Source organism: Triticum aestivum, chromosome 1A (genome assembly GCF_018294505.1).
Source record: "Triticum aestivum cultivar Chinese Spring chromosome 1A, IWGSC CS RefSeq v2.1, whole genome shotgun sequence".
Classification (NCBI taxonomy): domain Eukaryota; kingdom Viridiplantae; phylum Streptophyta; class Magnoliopsida; order Poales; family Poaceae; genus Triticum; species Triticum aestivum.
This window is the reverse complement of record NC_057794.1, coordinates 33,137,574-33,159,748: the sequence shown is the minus strand read 5'-3', so window position 1 is coordinate 33,159,748 and position 22,175 is coordinate 33,137,574. Positions and strand designations below refer to the sequence as shown.

Genomic DNA, 22,175 nt, shown 5'->3' with positions numbered 1-22,175 from the left:
CAGAATTTCGTAAACACAGTTCTAGACCCCTCTTCTTAGTTTAACCTTTGAAACCCCATGGTCTCCCGGTGCCACCTCCCTACATAGAGAGTATACCAACACAGCAAAAACCGGTCGACTCTTTGCTTTGCACACTGCTTGCAACTAGCAGTGCTAACTAGCCGTGCAACGCTGTGCCTTCAACTACGTTAGAGCATTTTCAACAGAAGCGTTGGACAAGCCGCGTGCTGAAAAAAATAGGTACATAGCTCGCGCGATCAAAACTAGCGCTCCAGCAGCTGCGCTAAAATCATGCGCGCGGTAAACAAGATTCAACACCCTGGACAAAACGGCATCGCGCGCTGCATATTTTTGTGCCTTTAGTAGATTTCAAAAGAAGGTTCGTGACTATCTAATAAATGAGTGCACGAAGAAAGGGAATGACATGTTCATGGTCTAAGATATAGTCAGTAAACAATAACTCAGATCTGATGTCGGATAGGTAATTTTTCTTTGTGATGAACCACATGCCATTTGCGGATCGACATTTTGTACTTTCATTTGTACTATGGCATGGGTCTGTGTTTGTACAATAACAAATTTCTTCGTATTTTGCACCATGATACTTTCAGCTAACTATATGATGTGTTTTTTATTTTTATTCTGCATAATGTTGTTGTACTTTTATTGCAACTAATTACATTGTAACAATTATTGACTTATATTTGAAACATCTTTGATGTAAAAGTTGATTTTGAAGTGTAGCACTATTATTTGCACAACCATTGAGCAAAAAATGAATTTTTATTTTCTGATGATAGATGAATATGACTTTGACCTTACAACAAACCCTGTCTACCACCATTTTTTCATAGAAGGGGGATTTGGGATGTGATAGGTTTGGGGATGGCCGTACAATTGAGGGAATTGGGTGGAGGGAAGGGAACCGCGAAATCTCCTCCACCCCCCCCCCCCCCCCATTGTTTTGAAAACCCTTATTGCTAAATGAGGATGAAATCTAGTATCAAGTTAATGAGAAGTAACTAAGCACATTTATTAAATGGTATCGTCCCCTATATATGGCATGAACTTTAAATCACTATATCTTATATACTGTGGTGCATGCCTCAGATACAATGAATCTTAATAAACATGGAGATGGTGAGGGCTCCATAGACGGTCTAATCAACGGTAATTGTAATGTATCTTAATAAACATTCTAAATCTAGATTGTCGGTTAATGATAGTTAACCATGCACATTTTTTTGGAAACTTGTGATTCTTATGTGCCCTCTAATGGGTAAAGGAAGGAAATAGTATGTTTGTAAAAAGAAGTACCAAAAAGTTAGTAAAGAAACACAAAAATATATGAAAAACTCATTTTGTGAAAAAAAATGTTTACCTTAGGATACGAATTATTTAAAAACTTTCAATAGTCAAATCGACACAAATTTTCGTGTCTATGAACATGGGTAATATCTCTCTCCAAGTTTGTATGACACACATTGTTTTTAGATCGTCAATTTGACTGATAACTCGTGTTATTAGTCACTAAAACTTAGGTTCATTGTCGAAGGAAGATTTTAAGGATTTTATATGTTTAATGAGGGACCATTCAACATGAAAGTAAATGTATAGATGAGCATTGCATTATATGCAATTTTCCCTAAGTAGAAAGGTATACCTAGATATTAATTTAAAAAATGGTGATCCATACAATGGAATGAAAGCAGAAATTTGTGGAGAAATGGAGTGTCGACGGACAACAGTCCAGACATTGTTCCGTGAAAAGGCAAACAAGCCATAAAGCAGAAGCGAAACCCCATTGTAACCCCCGCTGAAATCGCGCATGCACATGTCCCGCCCTCCCCCACCCCCGCCCCCGGTTTACTTATTCAGCAGCGATGCTTCCACCTATTTCGCCTTTCGCCCATAGTTCCATCGTTGCAGACAAAACCACCCTCCTCCTTGTCCTATCTCGCCCTTCCATCCTCCTCACCACATCCACGCCATACCCCTTTTGCCGCCGCCGCTGCCAGATCTGGAGCGGCTGCAGAAGCGCTGGTTGATGGTGCGACTTTACCCGCGGCCATGGTGAATTCAGCGAAGCCACCGACCGAGCCTCCCTTGTCAGATCCCGCGATCGAAGGTGGCGTTGGGGATGGGAGGGGCACTCCTGCAGAGGCTGTGACGGCTTCATTAGGTGTCCACCATGGCACGCCGTCGTCGCTCCCATCGACACTCAAGACGTGTGGGAGCCAAGGATTGCTGCGGTCCACTCCCGTCAACCGTGTCGGCGAAGCAGTCGCCCCGACCATGGGCACCTCCTCGCAAGATCTGGACGAGGTCAACCAGAGGCTACAGCTCGGCCTCGATGAAGTGACCGCAGCACCGGGCGTTGGCAAGCCTGCGGAACACGAGTCCCCTAATGTCGCTGAGGCGGTTTCTTCGCGGCCGTTGAAGGCGCATACCCACCGCCGCCCTGCTATGTCGTCCCAAGCAGAAGTGGTATCCATGAGCGCGCTACCACAGGCGTCCGAGCGCAAGCGACGTTCGGTCCGCGCCGATGCACTCGACAGGCCACGGTTCTCCGTGACGCTCTCCGCGGAAGAGATCGAGGAAGACATATACGCCCTCACCGGCGCGCTGCCGCGCAGCCGCCCTCGCCACCGCCCACCCGTAGTGCAGAATCAGCTCAACGTAAGATCCGTTCCTCCTCAGATCCCTCCCTCACTCCCCTTATATTCGAGCTCCTATCACTCCTCAACAGGGGCCCATTTGTAACTCTGTAAATGTTCTTGTCCCCAAGTGCTACTTCCCGGCGCGCGGTTATCGGAGATCAACGCGGAGTCCTACCGGGTGCCGGATGATCACTGAGTCTCTCAACTCACCAAGCATCGTCGCCCAACAGTAAGCAAGCAAAGTGAATTCACCGATCACAATTCACATTCAATTCGTTGCTTCCATTGTGAGCTACATAATCCATGGATTAATTGGTCACATAGAGTAAGAGTTGGTATGTATGAATCGCATCAACAGACTCGTTGTAAGCAACAAGTGATGACTTGTCAGTTGGTTTTCTTATTTTAAGTTGTAGTAAGTGATATTCTGTTTCATAGTAGCAGTAAGTAATATCCTGTTCTGTAGTAGCACCAATGGTGGTTCGTAACTTTGGTATCATCAGAAACTGGAAGGACGTAATATGGTGTGCTAGTAATTGCATTGTTGTCGATGATCGAGTTAGTACGTTCGTTAACATCCATCCCCTATTGCAATCTTAATGCTAGTACGGCATACATACAGTTTCTTGCTCTGCTTTCTCTTGAAGATGTATTTGGTAGCTAATTGTCATGGCAAGTGGCAATACTACTGGGTTGCATTCTAGCTGACCGACACAAGGGCGTGGGGACCGAACGGTTTCGAAAACCATGGCACCATGTGGCCTTGGTGGTGGGCGCTGCACAGTTCATTGTCTGTTTCTTGATTCCTTGTAGGGCTGGCATGTCAGGGAGATCCAAATTAATAAGGTAGTTGAATAACAGGCACGTATCTGAACTATATGTGGTTCCTATCACCATCCTCGTGGTGCATCCCATGATTTGGTGATGTAGCATTGTTTGTGGTGCATCGCATGATATGGTGATGTAGCACTGTTCATATGCTTTCTGGGTGTGCGGCCCATGGATGGGCTCCGTCACATATTTAGTTACTTGCAGGCAATAGTCCCAAAAAGATTACTCGTGAGATTTATTTGTTAGCATACCTTAACGAATTTGGTTCACATCAATCATAAAAAATACCATACTACTTGAAAATAGATGGTTTAATTGATTGATTAGTCCATTAATGATCCCCATCCTCTGCTCTCCAAGCAGCCTGGTTTTTCAATGGATGGTCGAGAGAGGCAGATCGTATCGATAACCCTAACAATACATCTACCTTAGTTATGGGACACAATATTGACATGCACACATACGAAGCTGAAATAAGCTTAAACTTCTCTTTGTATCGTTTGGAGGTTCTTTCTATGATTCTAATCCTTATGGTTTCCTTTCCTATGAACGCCATTTGGACCAAAGGAATGGTGCCACCAAAATTTATTTGGATTAGCCTCCTATATCTCAATTCCACTTGAATTTGAATATCGGCTCCACCCTCTTTTTAAAACTCATGCGCGTGGGATTGAGACAGTTTTTCTTTGTTCTATTTGAGCGACTATTCATATAGTTTTCATGTCTTTTGTGGCAATACTATATTTTGCACTCCCAAATTTGCGAAATTCATTTGTTATTCGTATTCCTAATACATATGATTGATCTCAAGTCATTTATTGTCCATTTGAAATGATGTATTTCATAAAAACATTCTATAGAACTTTTTTGTAACATTTTATAGAACTTGACCCAAAAGATTTATAGAACATCTCCGACCTAAAATAGGTGGCATCAATTTCAAATGATTTAGTCCCGAGTTAGGTAGCCCAAGGCTCACAAAGGAATTCAACATCTTATCTTGCCCCTCACAATAGGGGTGGAGAGTGAATTCCAGGCTATCTATCAATCTATGGGAAGAGGTGGTTAATGGTCTAACCGTTACATCTGATGCGTTCTCTATGCTCACATCTCAAAGTGTTCCCTTCCCTGGCCATAAACGACCCACTTTCCCGCAAATTTGGCAAGATTGCACTAGTGCAATTACACCGAGCAGGGACATCTTCGTCCAAAATTTCTCTTTCTGCTGCCCGTGATCTTTGTAAAAAGAATGCGTGAAATATTGAGGGGTGGTGGGAGTATAAGTTTTTGTTGTGATATCCTTCTCATTTTGAAGATGAAATTTAAGCCCTATTTAGATAGAACGAACTTGTGCAGGAGTCCGCGATCTCCATAAAAAATTGTGTGCCAAACATTTGATGGGCGGTGGGAGTTGTTGATGTGATGTCCTACTAATTTGGGAGATGAAATCTAAGAGCATCTCCACTAGGGCCCCCAAGACACCCCTCCCCCACGCCACTTTTTAGGCGCTGGCAATAAAAAAAGCTCCCAGCCATACCCCCAAGGGCTTGTTTTGCGCCGGATTTGCCCAAAAATACAACCGGCAATCTCAGGCGAAACCCAACAACCCGAGGGGCAGCTGGGGACGCCGGCACTAATTTTTACATACAAATGGTCCACTAGTCAGTGTCCCAACTTCCTTTCTCTTCTCCAGGCCCACCCACATGCAGCACACTCCCTCTCCTCCACACCCACACTCCCTCTCTCCCCGACGACTTCTACTCTCCATGTACTCGCAGTGCGTGGCATCTTTGGCCGGAGCTGGCGAGACCGGGGCTGGCGAGGCCGGGGCGGGCGAGGCCGGAGCTCGCCGTGCGTGGCCGGGACGGGCATGGCCAGAGCTGGCCAGACCGGGGCTGGCGAGGCCGGGGCGGGCGCTGGCCGGAGCTGGTGAGGCGGGGCCATGGCCGAAGCGGGCAAGGCCGGGGCGGAGGTGGAGCCCGCGGCGGCCAGGTGGAGGTGGAGCACGCGGCGGTCGCGGGCGCGCAAGCAGCAGCGCCTGGAGGAGCTTCGCGGGACGGTGGCTCGCTTCCGTGTGGAGAAGCGCGAGCTGGCCGCCAAGTGGCACGTTGTGGCGCGACACGAGCTCACCGTGCGCCGCCAGAATGCGCGGCTCCGCGACGCCTCCTCGCGCTGCAGCGGCTCATGCAGCAGCTCCGGTCGCGTCGTCTGCAGCCGGGCGCTGGCAGCGGTCCGGAGGAGCCGCTTTCCCGCCGGCGGCAGAGTTGGGGCTGGGAGGAGTCGCTCGTCCACTCATGTCCCTGCCGGTCCGCCGCGTGCCGCCCCCGCCCGGCTCTCGTCCGCCGCGCGCCGACCCCGCCCGGCTCTCGTCTTCGACGCGCACCTCCATCACTGGGTCGCATCGACGCCGTGCTCCTAGGGGCGCAAGAGTGGAAAAAATTCCACCCCCAGGCTGAAGTTTTTGCCGGCAGCCCCCCAGGAGGCGAAAAAAATGCCTCCTGGGGAGGGGGCAACGGCTGGAGATGCTCCAAGGCCTGTTTAGGCATTCCAAACTTGTGCAGGAATCCACCATCCAGAGTTCAATTAATAATCACAACAGAATTGAGTAAGCACGAGCACGCACGGGCACCAACAACATGGGATGCCGATGAGGATACACCGTTGACGCGTAGGTGTTGTTGATCAGGCAACGGGAAGGGCGGGAGACGATGCGGTGGGGCTGAGGCGGTCGGTTTAAGTGTTCTAGGTAGGGCAACACAATACGGGTTGTCACCACTTATGGCCATGTAGAACAAACGGTTACTAATAATTTAACACCTTAACATTGATTGGCTATCATACATGTTGCGCATGTGTGGCGGTGCATGTGCGGTGCTGTCGGGTCTCCAGGATCGTCATGCACGGTCGTTGACCTCAACATCGCTGCCAACTACGGCCAAGGCAACAACCACGATGTGGTGAGTTTTGGTAAACTGATACTGGAGTATGTTTTTGTGTCAATGTCTAAACTTGTTTTTTGTTATGCACGTGGATATATTACATATATAAGAGCTAGCTACACAAAACCTGATCGGTGCAGTTCCTTGTCCAGGTAGGACAGGACGTCTTATTGTGGGCGCTTACAGAGAGAAATAAGAAAAGCAGCATGACATTGTCTCAGTGAGTTTGATCATCGCCATTACTACGAGGAGTATATGAAAATAATCTTTCTCTAATAATAAAGCACAGATTGACTTCATAGGTTCACCGTCACAATACGCTTCTTTCTGTAATTTTACGCTTTCAGTTTAAATTTAAAACATATACGCGAGGTGGTACTAATTTAAGGAACCACGCCGTGTGCATAATTGTTCGCTAGACTGGGCCGCCTGTTAACGCGCTCCAAGTGCCTATTACTTCAGGCCCACCGAAGAGGTACGCTGCCGGGTCCGGACCCGCTTTGCTGATCTTCTTCCTTTTTTAATCCAATCTCTCGCATCATGCCAGCTCGGCTCGTGCCACAGACGCATCCCTCGCATCCAAGGACCCCTTGATCGACCGCGAGTTCCAATCTGGCGTCCGTCTACTTCGTTGGAGCGCCATGGACGGCTGAGTGGACATCGCTATAACACGTCCATTAAACGAAATCTTCGATCGACTGCAAGTTCCACCTAGATCGCCAAAACACCATCAATTTCGCCGGAGCAGCACGGAGGCCTGGGCGCGTGACTACGCAGATCCCTTCAATTGCTACGGCGCCCCACCAGCCCAAGTTCAATTTCCTCCTTCGCCGACGACCGGCACAGGCGGCGGTTCTCCAAGGACATGCGCTCAAACTGGACGGGCCCGCCACGCCGAGGCGCTGAAACGCCAAATTGAGCGACGGCAGCCGGCGCGTGTTGGTCATCGCTCTCGACGGACTCAGATTGGCGTGCTGAGGCGGTGAAACACCGTGTTAAAGGACGGCGGCCGGCGCGTATTGGTCGCTCTCAATGGGATTCAGATCACGGGCCAAGAAGAGGTCCGTGTTGGTATGGAGGTGACTGGCCCGGAGCCCCAGACAACGGCCAGGAAAACCTACCGTCCAGTCCCCGCCGTTGTCGTCGTGAAGGGGTTGCACAACATGGCACGTACCGCGCAAGGATTTCATGCACACACCATGCAGCTGTTGGGCAATCTCAAGGATGAGAACGGGGTCCCGGTCGCCGTCGCATGCAACCAGCACTCCAAGGGTATTAAGTAATCCAAATCTGCACGTTCAATCCTTCTTTCTTTTTTTGCTTCTCCTTTTCTTGTTGTATTTTCTTTTTAGTTATTAGGTGGAAGCAGCTTCACTAGGATATAGATGTGGGTTACATATAGGCGGAACTTGCTATTTATTTACTAAAAGAAACAAATGCAATATCCTTACTCTCATGGAACATGCAGAGAGCTACGTTTGACATGTGTATTTTGATCCATTCATACAATTTATTATTTCCAGAACTTCTTATGTCTACGGATACCTATTTACTATAGATTATTTTGGCCACTAGGTAGCTTGCTGCCAACTAGAACTTGATCAGTAGCCGGTCAATACAAAGGTTACTTTAGAAAAAATAAACTAGAAATACAATGCTTTTTTTAAACACAGTACAGACGCAAACGCTCATATACACGCATATACACTTACCCATATGAACGTACACACGCACACCTTACCCCTATGCGCACCTCTGGAAGACTGAGGCGACATATCCTCTTGAAATTTACGAAGTCACTGTAGGCACCTCATTGTCGACGGAAACGTCTGCTCCCACTAAATGTACATCGCCGAAAATCCTGAAATAATAGTATTAGTATTTGGCCGTTTACCACGGTAAACTTAGTATCCATGTGCAACTTCTGTAATCAGTTGATCCATACCTGAGTCATTAATCGTTCCTTTTCTGTTTATGTGTTTCCTGATCGGGCCGCATGCGACCTCTTGCATTGAGCTCTTTGCTGCATACCTGTTGGTAAAAGCCAATAATTTACACAGTATTTCTCTGAGTGTAGCAAGTTTACTTGGTATAGAATTTCCTTAGGTACGAGTATGTATTAGTATTTCTAAGTTGGAGAAGTAAAAACTTATCCGACTATGCATACACAGATGGTTCTGGTATGGCACTACCATTATAAAACATTTGATGATAGTTGTGTTGGAAATATAAGCAATTTACCAAATGATTTTATTAGCAGAAATATTAGATAAAGTATGACTAATATAATAGTGAGAAAACAAGCCATGCGATTTGACAAAGAGAAGGTAAACAACATATTTATATATGAACTGTAACTGAACATATCTAGAGCAGCCAGTATAACAAGTTGCATATATGAAATAGAGTCTAACATATGAAGGGAAAATACTAGAACAAGGAACTGCAGCAGGACCTCTAACAAAAAGGAGAAGAACACGTACGGGACAGCAGCAGCAGAAGCGCTGGACTTGGGGTCGGTGTCCTCGCTTGTCATGTCGTCGAGGAGGTCGTGGACGTCGGGAAAGAAGTCGCCGTCGGGGAAGTAGTAGTCGGAGTCCGTTATGAAGAAACCAGTAGTCGCGCGGAGCGCTCCCCAAAAATCTTATCACCCTTCTTACGTACAGAACTCAAAAGGTGCTGTTCCGGAGGCCTACTGTCCCGACCTGCGGTGCACGTCGCAAGACGTGATGGGGAAGAACATAGCAGCAGCGCAGTGATCGGAACTTTGTGGTGAGAGGAAGAGGAGCTTCTGTTGTGTCTCTCTGGAGAGGAGCAACCTCTCTTATATAGGCACATGAGAAGGACGTGAAGAGGCTGCGGCGGGAGGTGAAGCAACGAAGGGAGACGAAGCGAACAGGCAGCGGCCGAAGAGGCGCGCCGTTCGAATTCAGTGTCCACTACAGAAAACGTTTCAACTCCCACGTGACCTTTCGTATACCCGTCGTGCGTGGCAAAAATTTGGACATCGGCTCGTTCCCGCAACCCGCGTCGTGACGAGGCGTGGCGTGGTGAGGCGGGCGGCGGAGGAGGATTGCGTGTGGATGTCCCTCTTGTTCTTATGCTCATACATGTGGGGAAAGAACCTCCCTTATAAAAAGGTCCAACTCCCTCTAAACTAGCAATATGAGACTAAACTTTTATTCCACCTCTTGCCTTGCACGAATGGGCTGTGTGGGCCTCTAGGATTTAATAGGAATTTCTGAAACTGCTATTGGGCTAGGCCCAAAATAGACAAAATTCCAGCAACCCCCCACCAGATCCCAGAGGCACACAAAATTTGCATTTGGTTCCAAAACACTGTTTTATATACCGGTACTGCAGTGGAGACTATTAAGTTGAACTTCCACCTAGAAATCTATGCTACACTAGTAAGCAACTTGAACAGTGGACTGGGCCTTGAACTGGAAGTTTTTTGCGAATCTAGCTTCACATAAAGCCTTGACCGATACGTGGCTACCGTGGGTCTTCCCCGCGGGTGGAGCTTATGCGTCATACTCCGAGACCTTTCATGAGTTTACTAGAGAGAACCCTACTCTCATAGATTGCGACATTTAACAATCAGACTCATATAGGTGTGTTCTTCAAAAGATGTTCTGCAGGACGACATCTCTGCTTCAATGAGCCAATTAGAACACATTAAGATATACATCAACCTGCCATGCAGATTAGCAGAGTATTGCATCTTCATGGAGTGGTATTGTTGATAGTAAGGATACTCTCCTCTCAGTTGACCAACAGCTTGTCTTCCACATCTAATTCACGGGATCTCCGATCACAAAGAATAGGTTACCACTGTGAACAACTCATATTGTGGGTCTCATACCCATCTCCCTCGATGCATTATCTATCACATTACGTGATAGACCCTTAGTAAAAGGATCTGCCAGATTTTAGACGCTTGGATATAATCCAATGCAATAACTCCAGAGTTTCTCATTTTCCTGACAGACTTAACCTTCTCTGAACGTGTCTTGATGACTTCATGTTGTTCTTTGAGCTGCTCACTTTCGTGATCACAGTTTGATTGTCGCAGTTCATAAGGACACCCGGTACAGGTTTCTCAACAACCGGCAAGTCATTCAAGAGCCGACGAAGCCAATCTGCTTCGACCGTAGCTGTATCTAGTGCTGTGAGTTCTGCTTCCATTGTTGACCTCGTTAAGATGGTCTGCTTGCAAGACTTCCAAGAAACAGCGCCACCTCCATGACTGAATACATACCCGCTCGTGACCTTTATCTCATCAGCATCTGAGATCTAGTTTGAGTCACTATACCCTTCAAGCACCTTTGGGTGCCCGGTGTAGTGAATTCCATAATTTGCAGTGCCTTTCAAATAACGCAAAACTCTCTCTAGAGCTTCCCAATGCACATCTCCTGGTTTTGAGACAAACCGACTCAGTTTGCTAACAGCAAAAGAGATGTCAGGTCTTGTAGCACTGGCTAAGTACATAAGCGAGCCAATAATCTGAGAATATTTCAATTGATCTCTAGCAATTCTTCGATTCTTTCGAAGTAACACACTCGCATCATATGGTGTTGGAGAGGGCTTGCAGTCACTATAGCCAAAGCGACTCAAGATCTTTTCCACATAGTGAGATTGAAGCAATGTAATTCCACCATCATCGTCTCTCAACAACTTGATGTTCAGAATGACATCAGCCACTCCTAAATCCTTCATCTCAAAACAACGAGATAGGAAATTTTTGACCTCCTTAATAACATTCAGATTTGTTCCGAAAATCAGTATGTCATCAACATACAAGCAAAGGATAACTCCCTCGCCCCCACCATGGCGATAGTACACACATTTGTCAGCTTCGTTTACAACAAAGCCTGCAGCTGTTAAAGTTCTTTCAAACTTCTCATGCCACTGTTTGGGTGCTTGCTTGAGTCCATACAAAGACTTCAGCAACTTGCACACTTTTCCTTCCTGACCATCTAGTACAAACCCATCTGGTTGTTCCATATAAATTTCCTCGTCCAACTCTCCATTTAGGAAAGCAGTCTTAACATCCATTTGATGAACGAGAAGACCATGTGAGGCAGCTAGTGAAAGTAGAACTCGAATAGTGGTCAGTCGAGCCACAGGTGAGTAAGTATCAAAGAAGTCTTCACCTTCCTTTTGGGTATAACCCTTAGCCACGAGCCGAGCCTTGTACTTTTCAATAGTACCATCAGGCCTAAGCTTCTTCTTGAATACCCATTTGCATCCTATAGGTTTGCACCCATAAGGACAATCAGTTATCTCCCAAGTTTCATTTGCCAAGATGGAATCCATCTCGCTACGAACCGCTTCCTTCCAGTAGTCAGCATCTTCAGATGCATAGGCCTCTGAAATAGAACTGGGAGTGTCATCTATGAGATACACAAGAAAATCATCACCAAAGGACTTTGCAGTCCTCTGTCTCTTGCTCCTAGTAGGAACTTCATTGTTCTCCTCCACAGGACTTTCAAAGTGTTCCATCGAAATGGCAGGTTTAGTAATTGTAACTGGTTCCTGATTCGATGAACTAGGCATCTCCTGATTAGATGAGGTAGCCATATCCTTCATGGGAAAGATATCTTCAAAGAAAGTCGCATCATTCGACTCCATGATCGTACCGGCATGCATGTCAGGTACCTCAGATTTTACAACCAAGAATCTATATCCAATGCTATGAAAAGCATATCCCAGGAAAACACAATCCACAGTCTTTGGTCCAAGCTTCGCTTCTTTGGAATTGGAACATTGACTTTCGCCAAACAACCCCATGTTCGTAGATAAGAGGGTTTTAACCTTTTCTTCTCCCATTCCTCTAATGGAGTTATCTCTTTGTTCTTTGTGGGAATTCGGTTTAGGACATGACATGCCGTCAATATCGCCTCCCCCCACAATGCCTTGGAGAGACCCGATGTGTCTAACATGGCATTAACCAAATCTGTTAGAGTATGGTTCTTTCTATCGGCCACCCCATTTGACTGAGGTGAATAGGGAGGCGTCCTCTCATGGATTATACCATGTTCCGCACAAAAAGCATCAAATTCATTGGAAAAATACTCTCCACCACGGTCGGACCTAAGCCTCTTGATTTTTCGATCAAGTTGGTTTTCCACTTCAGCTTTATAGATCTTGAAAAAGTTCAAAGCCTCATCCTTAGATTTCAGAAGATACACACGGCAGTATCTAGTGGAGTCCTCAATTAACGTCATGAAATATTTCTTTCCACCTTTTGTCAAAACACCATTCATTTCACATAGATCTGAATGTATGAGCTCTAGTGGTGCAAGATTTCTCGTTTCCGCAGTCGTGTGAGACTTACGAGGTTGCTTAGCTTGCACACACACTTGACACTTAGATCCCTTGACAGTGGTGAAACTAGGGATTAAGTTCAACTTCGCTAGTCGCGACATGCAACCAAAGTTAACATGACAAAGACGTGAATGCCACACATTTGATTCACTATTGTTGCAAATATGATTAACAACTTTATTGCAAACGTCTGATAAGGATAAACGAAACAGGCCTCCTGACTCATAGCCTTTACCAACAAAGGTTCCATACTTGGATATTACAAATTTATTCGAATCAAAGACAAGCTTGTAGCCATCTCTACACAGAAGTGATCTGCTAACAAGATTTTTATTGACGGAGGGGACATAATGCATGTTCTTCAGCCGCACGATCTTCCCCGAAGTAAACTTCAGATTGACCGTGCCAACACCACGAACAGAAGCACTTGAACCGTTGCCCATCAGCACGGTTGAAGTCCCTGCGGTCTGATAAGACGAAAACATGGAAATATCACCGCATACATGCACATTAGCACCCGTCTCAATCAACCAATCAGGAGAATGACATACTGAAAGAATAGTGGGGAATATACCATACCTAGCATCCTTCATATCAATGTCTCCAATGACAACATTAGTGGTCTTGCCGCCTTTCTCAGGATGACGCTTGTCATAGTGATTAGGGCAACTAGGAGCCCAATGATCAGGATCCCCACACACATGACAGACACCTTTCTTCTTGTCATTCTTCTTCTTGAAGTTCTTGTGCTGGACAGCCTTGTTCTTCCCATCAAACTTGCCCTTGTTCTTGAACTTGTGGGGCTGGAAGTTCTGCTTCTGTACCACATTGGCACTAGATCCTCCCTCAATACCTCGAGCACGTGTGTCCTTTACTCTCGCCTTTTCTTCCACATCAAGAGTGCCAATGAGATCCGGGATGGAAAACTCCTGCCTCTTATGCTTTAGAAAGGTAGCAAAGTCCCTCCATGAAGGAGGAAGCTTAGTGATGATACCTCTGGCAACAAAATTGTCCGGTAGCATACAATCTAAGTGCTCAAGTTCTCTAGCAAATGACTGTATCTCATGAGCTTGCTCAACCACGGAGCGCTCTTCAGTCATCCTATAATCATAGAATTGCTCCATGATGTACAACTCAGTGCCAGCATCCGAGACCCCAAACTTGGCCTCGAGTGCATCCCACATATCTTTTCCATTATCAATTGACGCATAAGCATCAACTATGTTCTCACCAAGAACACTCAAGAGAGCAGCCTTAAATAGAGTATCCATTTTTTGAAAGGCTTGTGCCTGTTGAGCATCAAGCTCCCCTTCAGGTTTGCCGAGAGTGGCATCATAGCAACTCATGGTTTGAAACCATAAGACTGCTCTCACGCGCCACCTCTTATAGTGGATACCCTCAAACATAGGAAGTCTCATGGAAGCAGCAAAACCACTTGGAGTAAATTGCCTATAATAAGGTTTTTGGATTGTTGGAAATATGAGCAATTTACCAAATGATTTTATTAGAAGAAATATTAGATAAAGCATGACTAATATAATAGTGAGAAAACAAGCCATGCGATTTGACAAAGAGAAGGTAAACAACATATTCATATATGAACTGTAACTGAACATATCTAGAGCAGCCAGTATAACAAGTTGCATATATGAAATAGAGTCTAACATATGTAGGGCAAATACTAGAACAAGGAACTGCAGCAGGACCTCTAACAGAAAGGAGAAGAACACGTACGGGACAGCAGCAGCAGAAGCACTGGACTTGGGGTCGGTGTCCTCGCCTGCCATGTCATCGAGGAGGTCGTGGATGTTGGGGAAGTAGTCGTCGGAGTCCGTGATGAAGAAGCCAGTAGTCGCGTGGAGCGCTCCCCAAAAACCTTATCACCCTTCTCCCGTACAGGACTCAAAAGGTGCGGTTCTGGAGGCCTACTGTCCCGACTTGCGGTGCACGCCGCAAGAAGGAATTGGGAAGAACGTAGCAGCAGCGCAGTGATTGGAACTTTGTGGCGAGAGGAAGAGGAGACATCGGCTCGGCTCATTCCCGCAACCCGCGGCGCGTCGTGACGAGGCGTGGCGTGGTGAGGCGGGCAGCGGAGGAGGAGCGCGCGTGGATCTCCCTCTTATTCTCATGCTCATACATGTGGGGAAAGAACCTCCCTTACAAAGAGGTCCAACTCCCTCTAAACCAGCAATGTGGGACTAAACTTTTGTTCCACCTCTTGCCTTGCACGAATGGGCTGCGTGGGCCTCTAGGATTTATTAGGAATTTCTGAAACTGCTATTGGGCTAGGCCCAAAATAGACAAAATTCCAGCAATCCCCCACCAGATCCCAGAAGCACACAAAATTTGTCTTTCGTTCCAAAACACTGTTTTATATACCGGTACTGCAGTGGAGACTATTAAGTTGAACTTCCACCTAGAACTCTATGCTACACTAGTAAGCAACTTGAACAGTGGACTGGGCCTTGAACTGCAAGTTTTCTGCGAATCTAGCTTCACATAAAGCCTTGACCGATACGTGGCTACCGTGGGTCTTCCCCGCGGGTGGAGCTTATGCGTCATACTCCGAGACCTTTCATGAGTTTACTAGAGAGAACCCTACTCTCATAGATTGCGACATTTAACAATCAGACTCATATAGGTGTGTTCTTCAAAAGATGTTCTGCAGGACGACATCTCTGCTTCAATAAGACACTTAGAACACATTAAGATATACATCAACTTGCCATGCGGATTAGGAGAGTATTGCATCTTCATGGAGTGGTATTGTTGATAGTAAGGATACTCTCCTCTCAGTTGACCAACAACTTGTGTTCCACATCTAATTCACGGGATCTTCGATCACAAAGAATAGGTTACCACCGAGAACAACTCATATTGTGGGTCTCATACCCATCTCCCTCGATGCATTATCTATCACATTACGTGATAGACCCTTAGTAAAAGGATCTGCCAGATTCTTAGACGTTTGGATATAATCCAATGCAATAACTCCGGTGTTTCTCATTTTCCTGACAGACTTTAACCTTGTCTGAACGTGTCTTGATGACTTCATGTTGTCCTTTGAGCTGCTCACTTTCGTGATCACAGTTTGATTGTCGCAGTTCATAAGGACACCCGGTACAGGTTTCTCAACAACCAGCAAGTCATTCAAGAGCCAATGAAGCCAATCTGCTTCGACCGTAGTTGTATCTAGTGCTGTGAGTTCTGCTTCCATTTTTGACCTCGTTAAGATGGTCTGCTTGCAAGACTTCCAAGAAACAACGCCACCTCCATGAGTAAATACATATCCGCTCGTGGCCTTTATCTCATCAGCATCTGAGATCCAGTTTGAGTCACTATACCCTTCAAGCACCTTTGGGCACCCGGTGTAATGAATTCCATAATTTGCAGTGCCTTTCAAATAACGCAAAACTCTCTCTAGAGCTTTCCAATGCACATATCCTGGTTTTGAAACAAACCGACTCAGTTTGCTAACAGCAAAAGAGATGTCAGGTCTTGTAGCACTGGCTAAGTACATAAGCGAGCCAATAATCTGAGAATAATTCAATTGTCTCTAGCAATTCTTCGATTCTTTCAAAGCAACACACTAGCATCATATGGTGTTGGAGAGGGCTTGCAGTCATTGTAGCCAAAGCGACTCAAGATCTTTTCCACATAGTGAGATTGAAGCAATGTAATCCCACCATCATCGTCTCTCAACAACTTGATGTTCAGAATGACATCAGCCACTCCTAAATCCTTCATCTCAAAACAACGAGATAGGAAATTTTTTTTGACCTCCTTAATAACATTCAGATTTGTTCCGAAAATTAGTATGTCATCAAAATACAATCAAAGGATAACTCCCTCGCCCCCACCATGGCGATAGTACACACATTTCTCAGCTTCTTTTACAATAAAGCCTGCAGCTGTTAAAGTTCTTTCAAACTTCTCATGCCACTGTTTGGGTGCTTGCTTGAGTCCATACAAAGACTTCAGCAACTTGCACACTTTTCCTTCCTGACCATCTAGTACAAACCCATCTGGTTGTTCCATATAAATTTCCTTGTCCAACTCTCCATTTAGGAAAGCAGTCTTAACATCCATTTGATGAACGAGAAGACCATGTGAGGCAGCTAGTGAAAGTAGAACTCGAATAGTGGTCAGTCGAGCCACAGGTGAGTAAGTATCAAAGAAGTCTTCACCTTCCTTTTGGGTATAACCCTTAGCCACGAGCCAAGCCTTGTACTTTTCAATAGTACCATCAGGCCTAAGCTTCTTCTTGAATACCCATTTGCATCCTATAGGTTTGCACCCATAAGGACGATCAGTTATCTCCCAAGTTTCATTCGCTAAGATGGAATCCATCTCGCTATGAACCGCTTCCTTCCAGTAGTCAGCATCTTCAGATCATAAGCCTCTGAAATAAAACTGGGAGTGTCATCTATGAGATACACAAGAAAATCATCACCAAAGGACTTTGGAGTCCTCTGTCTCTTGCTCCTAGTAGGAACTTCATTGTTTTCCTCCACAGGACTTTCAAAGTGTTCTATCGAAATGGCAGGTTTGGTAATTGTAACTGGTTCCTGATTCGATGAACTAGGCATCTCCTGATTAGATGAGGTAGCCATATCCTTCATGGGAAAGATATCTTCGAAGAAAGTCGCATCATTCGAATCCATGATCGTATCGACATGCATGTCAGGTACCTCTGATTTTACAACCAAGAATCTATATCCAATGCTATGAAAAGCATATCCCAGGAAAACACAATCCACAGTCTTTGGTCCAAGCTTTCGCTTCTTTGGAATTGGAACATTGACTTTCGTCAAACAACCCCATCACTACTAGGGAAAAGCCTATACACAGAATTTTACCAGTAGCGCTGTACAAAATCAAGCGCTGCTGCTACTTAGTAGCAGCGCGCGTAAATAAACCGCGCTACTGCTATGACTTTAGCAGTAGCGCGTACTAGCGAAAAGCGTTGCTGCTACGTTTGAACTGGGCGCACATGGCTAGCCCAACCTAGAAGTAGCGCGTATAATGGCCCAGCGCTACTGCTAATCTCCTTAGCTGCAACGTGTATTCCAGAACGCGCTGTAGCTAACGTAGCAGTAGAGCCCTTTCTAGAACGCGCTACTGGTACTTTTGACTTAACCACGCGGTTCGTCCTTCCCCACGGCCACTTCATCCCCCAAATCAACTCCACTCTCGCCGCTGCCGTCGCCCCTCGGCCGCCGCGCGCTCTCCCCACGCCGCCCCCGACCCTAGATTCAACGCCGGCCCTGCCCTCGACATCAACGCCGCCCGGGACGCCGCCCCCGACCTCGACCTCAACACCGCCCCGGACGCCGCCCCCGCCCCCTGACCTCAACGCCGCCCCGGAGCCCCGACCACAACCTCGAGGCCGCCTGCCCCTCCCTCGTCGCAAGCACCCGAGGTGAGCACGCCTGCTCCTCCCTCTCCCCTACCTTTGCCTAGGGTTTCTACCTCCATCAAATTAGTTAGGGTGGAAACGAATCGGATGCGGCTCAAATGAGTTAGGGTTCATGTAAGGGTGGAAAGGAATCAAATTTCTAAGATGAATCATAAAACGAGTAAAATTTGACCACTTATTTCACTTTATAGTTGGATAATTGGAATATCCGCTACCACTTTCCACCCCTACAGGTTCATCAAATTAGATGGTAATTAGGGCAGTAGTTCTTAGGTACTAATTAGTTAGTAAGAACTAGGTACTAATTAGGTACTAGAATATTTTTATTTATAGTAAGTTTATTTTTAGTAAGAACTAGTTGAATTAATAGAACTAGTTAGTAAGAACTTGTTGCTATTTTTTTAGTTAAAGCAATTTTCCCGCATCGACGTGGACGATGCCTATCCCGCATCCTCGTCGTCGAGTCGGCGGAGGACGACACCTGCTTGACCAGATGGGCCATGTCCGGGACTGGGCTCCGCCGGGGTGGTACTGGGAGGCGCTACCTACCGGGGGGCGCAGGTTGGTGAGGAGCCAGCCTGTCGTTGACCCGAAGCTTCTTTGGTGGCGGTCGCGTGGGCCAGTGACGGTCCAAAGGCTCGAGGACTCCGCGGAGGTGGTGCGTCACCATGTCAGTGAGGAGGACGCGCACGTCCGTCGCTACTTGTTTGCGTTGGAGCACGGGTTCTCCAATACCTGGCAGGTTCTCCAGGGATCTCACTGGAGCTATGATCCCGTGATGGTTCCTTCTCTGTGGGTGTCCACCGCCCGCGCCGATACCTGTCGTGTGCTAGGGTTTTAGTTGTACTAGTGATGTTATATGTATGACACTATTCGGGATGTATTAGTGATAATATTCGACGATGTACGGACGCATGAGATGATTTTCTTTTGCTTATTGAATGCATGCTAATTTGAGTCTTATAAGATATTTTGAAATGTATATCTTGTGTTGCTCAATATCCAAGTGGCCGGTCATGTTTGCAGGTTACACCTCCGAGTGGCCTATGTTTTGCCGGAGTGTTGATTCATTTTCGTTCTGGCAAATTTCAGGCGCTCGATATATCCTATTTTAGCAAAGGTCATGCCGGATTTTTCCGTGAATTTTGGCATGACTTTTGCCAGAATATGTAGGAAATATCGAGTGCCCCGGATTTGTGTGTTGAGTATCCTGGTAGTTGTCTTTTATCGATTTTCAATTAATGTTTTAACTATGAACATAGGAAATGTCTGACGACAAAAAGGATTTCGGTATTTGCAAATACTGCGAAGACGAGCGTGGCCTGTGCGATGGAATCTTCCTAGATGATGATAGGCGCTTCAGCATCAAGCTGGACGAGAACTTCGAAGTGGATACAATAAGTCACAACGACATGTCTTTTTTCGTAATTAAGCATGACATCTGCTTCATTTGCTTCAACTTATATTTTTTTACTATTCTACTAGCGTATCCCCTGCCATGCAAGAGTTTTTGTATTGGATAAGATAGATTTCAGTCATACTATGGAGGTAAAGAAAGTTTATTTGAAGATCGAGCATGGTTATATTTTCCACGCAAAATTATACAATTCAGACGACTACACCTATTTTGGATGCAAAACATGGCGAGCACTATGCAAGACTTATGCATTTCAGCCTGATATGGTTATCACCTTTGATATTCGTCCGGAAGATGATATTGAAGGTAATACCGACATCTGGGTCGATGTGCAGATGCCTCCAGTTACACCAAAATGTAAGTTTCTCAACTATATTTATGTCTTTGATATTGTTTATTCAAAAATAGTTGACAACTAATTTGTATTGTTAGCTTATTTCGGTGCAAGCAAACATGTCCAGCACTCGGTAGACAGGACCTACTACTGTCCCGGGGCTGAACTAAACTGCGAGGAGCTAAGTCATTATGTTTCATGGCTTGAGGATCTTGATACCGTCAAGACAAATTTTCTTCCTGGACTTAGAAATCTTAGTACTGAAAACGTGCGACCAATAGTGTCCGTCATGAACTACGGTCACATCTATTTAGGAAGGATGGTAAGATTTTTACTATTTGTCCTCAGTGCATCTTTTCCATAAATTATTTGTGAAGCTAAGCTTCATTGCTAAGTATGTGACCATACGATGTTCTTCAACAGGGACTCCCGATGAATGTTGTGCCTTATGGGATCGAGACTAAAGGTACCATGAGTATTATTAGCTTACGACCAAGATATCCTACATGTTACTTTAGTGCATTCAAGATCAGCGATGAATGCTTAATAGTGCAAGACTGGACCAGATATGTGATGGGGGAACGCAGACAAGTATTAGGGGCAGCAAACAGATGTGCTATCCAAAATTAGGAGACAGGTTCATCTGCATGCTCCAACTTGATCAAGGAGGAGAGCTACACATGTTTTATGTTGTTTTACCTAAGAGAGAGCAACAGGAGTGATTAGCTAGAAATGAGTTTGAGGATGATGATGTGCTACACTATTACTATGATGATAAAATAGCTAGTGTTGGTGGTAATGACTGATGATTATTATTAGCTAGTGTTAGTGGTGATTAAATAAATATTGTTGGTGCTAATGATTACGATGATGATTAAATAGCTTGTGCTGGCGGATTAGATTCAAGTGGAGGCAACAGGTGGTGCACATCGAAAGTACTACTAGTCCAAACTAGATCAAGTTTGGATTAGTAGTATACTTTTGACATGCACCACATATTGCCTCCACTTGAACCTAATCCACCTTCATTTGACACACTGTTATGGACATAATGATGTAAACCTCATAACTGGTATTGTACCAATATTTTTACGATGGCGCATAAATACACTAAAAATAAAAAAAATAAAAAAACAATACTAGTAGCGATGGAAAGAAAACACGCTGCCGGTAGTTACATTAGCAGCAGCGTGGGAGTGAACAAGCGCTGCAGCTATTTGTCCTAGCAGTAGCGCGTGCGGCACGCGTTACTGCTAAGCAATAGTTGTAGCGCCTTATTAGTAGCGCGCCTACCCGCTCTACTAGTGAGCACAAAACCAGCGCTACTGCTAGGGTTTTCCCTAGTAGTGCATGTTCGTCGATATGAGAGTTTTAACCTTTTCTTCTCCCATTCCTCGAATGAAGTTATCTCTTTGTTCTTTGTGATAACTCGGTTTAGGACATGACATGCCGTCAACATCGCCTCCCCCCACCATGCCTTGGAGAGACCCGATGTGTCTAACATGGCATTAACCAAATCTGTTAGAGTACGATTCTTTCTTTTGGCCACCCCATTTGACTGAGGTGAGTAGGGAGGCGTCCTCGCATGGATTATACCATGTTCCGCACAAAAAGAATCAAATTCATTGGAAAAATACTCTCCACCACGGTCGGACCTAAGCCTCTTGATTTTTCAATCAAGTTGGTTTTCCACTTCAGCTTTATAGATCTTGAAAAAGTTCAAAGCCTCATCCTTAGATTTCAGAAGATACACATGGCAGTATCTAGTGGAGTCGTCAATTAACGTCATGAAATATTTCTTTCCACCTACTGTCAAAATGCCATTCATTTCACAAAGATCTGAATGTATGAGTTCTAGTGGTGCAAGATTTCTTGTTTCCGCAGTCGTATGAGACTTACGAGGTTGTTTAGCTTACACACACACTTGACACTTGGATCCCTTGATAGTGGTGAAATTAGGGATTAAGTTCAACTTCGCTAGTCGCGACATGCAACCAAAGTTAACATGACAAAGACGTGAATGCCACACATTTGATTCACTATTGTTGCAAATATGTTTAACAACTTTATTGTAAACGTCTGATAAGGATAAACGAAACAGGCCTCCTGACTCATAGCCTTTACCAATAAAGGTTCCATACTTGGATATTACAAATTTATTCGACTCAAAGACAAGCTTGTGGCCATCTCTACACAGAAGTGATCCGCTAACAAGATTTTTATTGACGGAGGGGACATAATGCAC

The 22,175-nt window shown here is 45.5% G+C and overlaps 1 protein-coding gene across 1 annotated transcript; it reads left to right on the top strand.

Annotated features, from left to right (window-relative positions):
- The first annotated feature begins 1,914 nt into the window (after positions 1 to 1,914).
- Positions 1,915 to 3,181, top strand: LOC123082575 (uncharacterized). The gene is made up of 2 exons (XM_044504908.1): positions 1,915 to 2,679; positions 2,789 to 3,181. Exons 1-2 carry the CDS (start codon positions 2,071 to 2,073, stop codon positions 2,891 to 2,893), a joined length of 714 nt encoding a protein of 237 aa, XP_044360843.1. The 5' UTR covers positions 1,915 to 2,070; the 3' UTR covers positions 2,894 to 3,181.
- Positions 3,182 to 22,175: the final 18,994 nt, after the last annotated feature.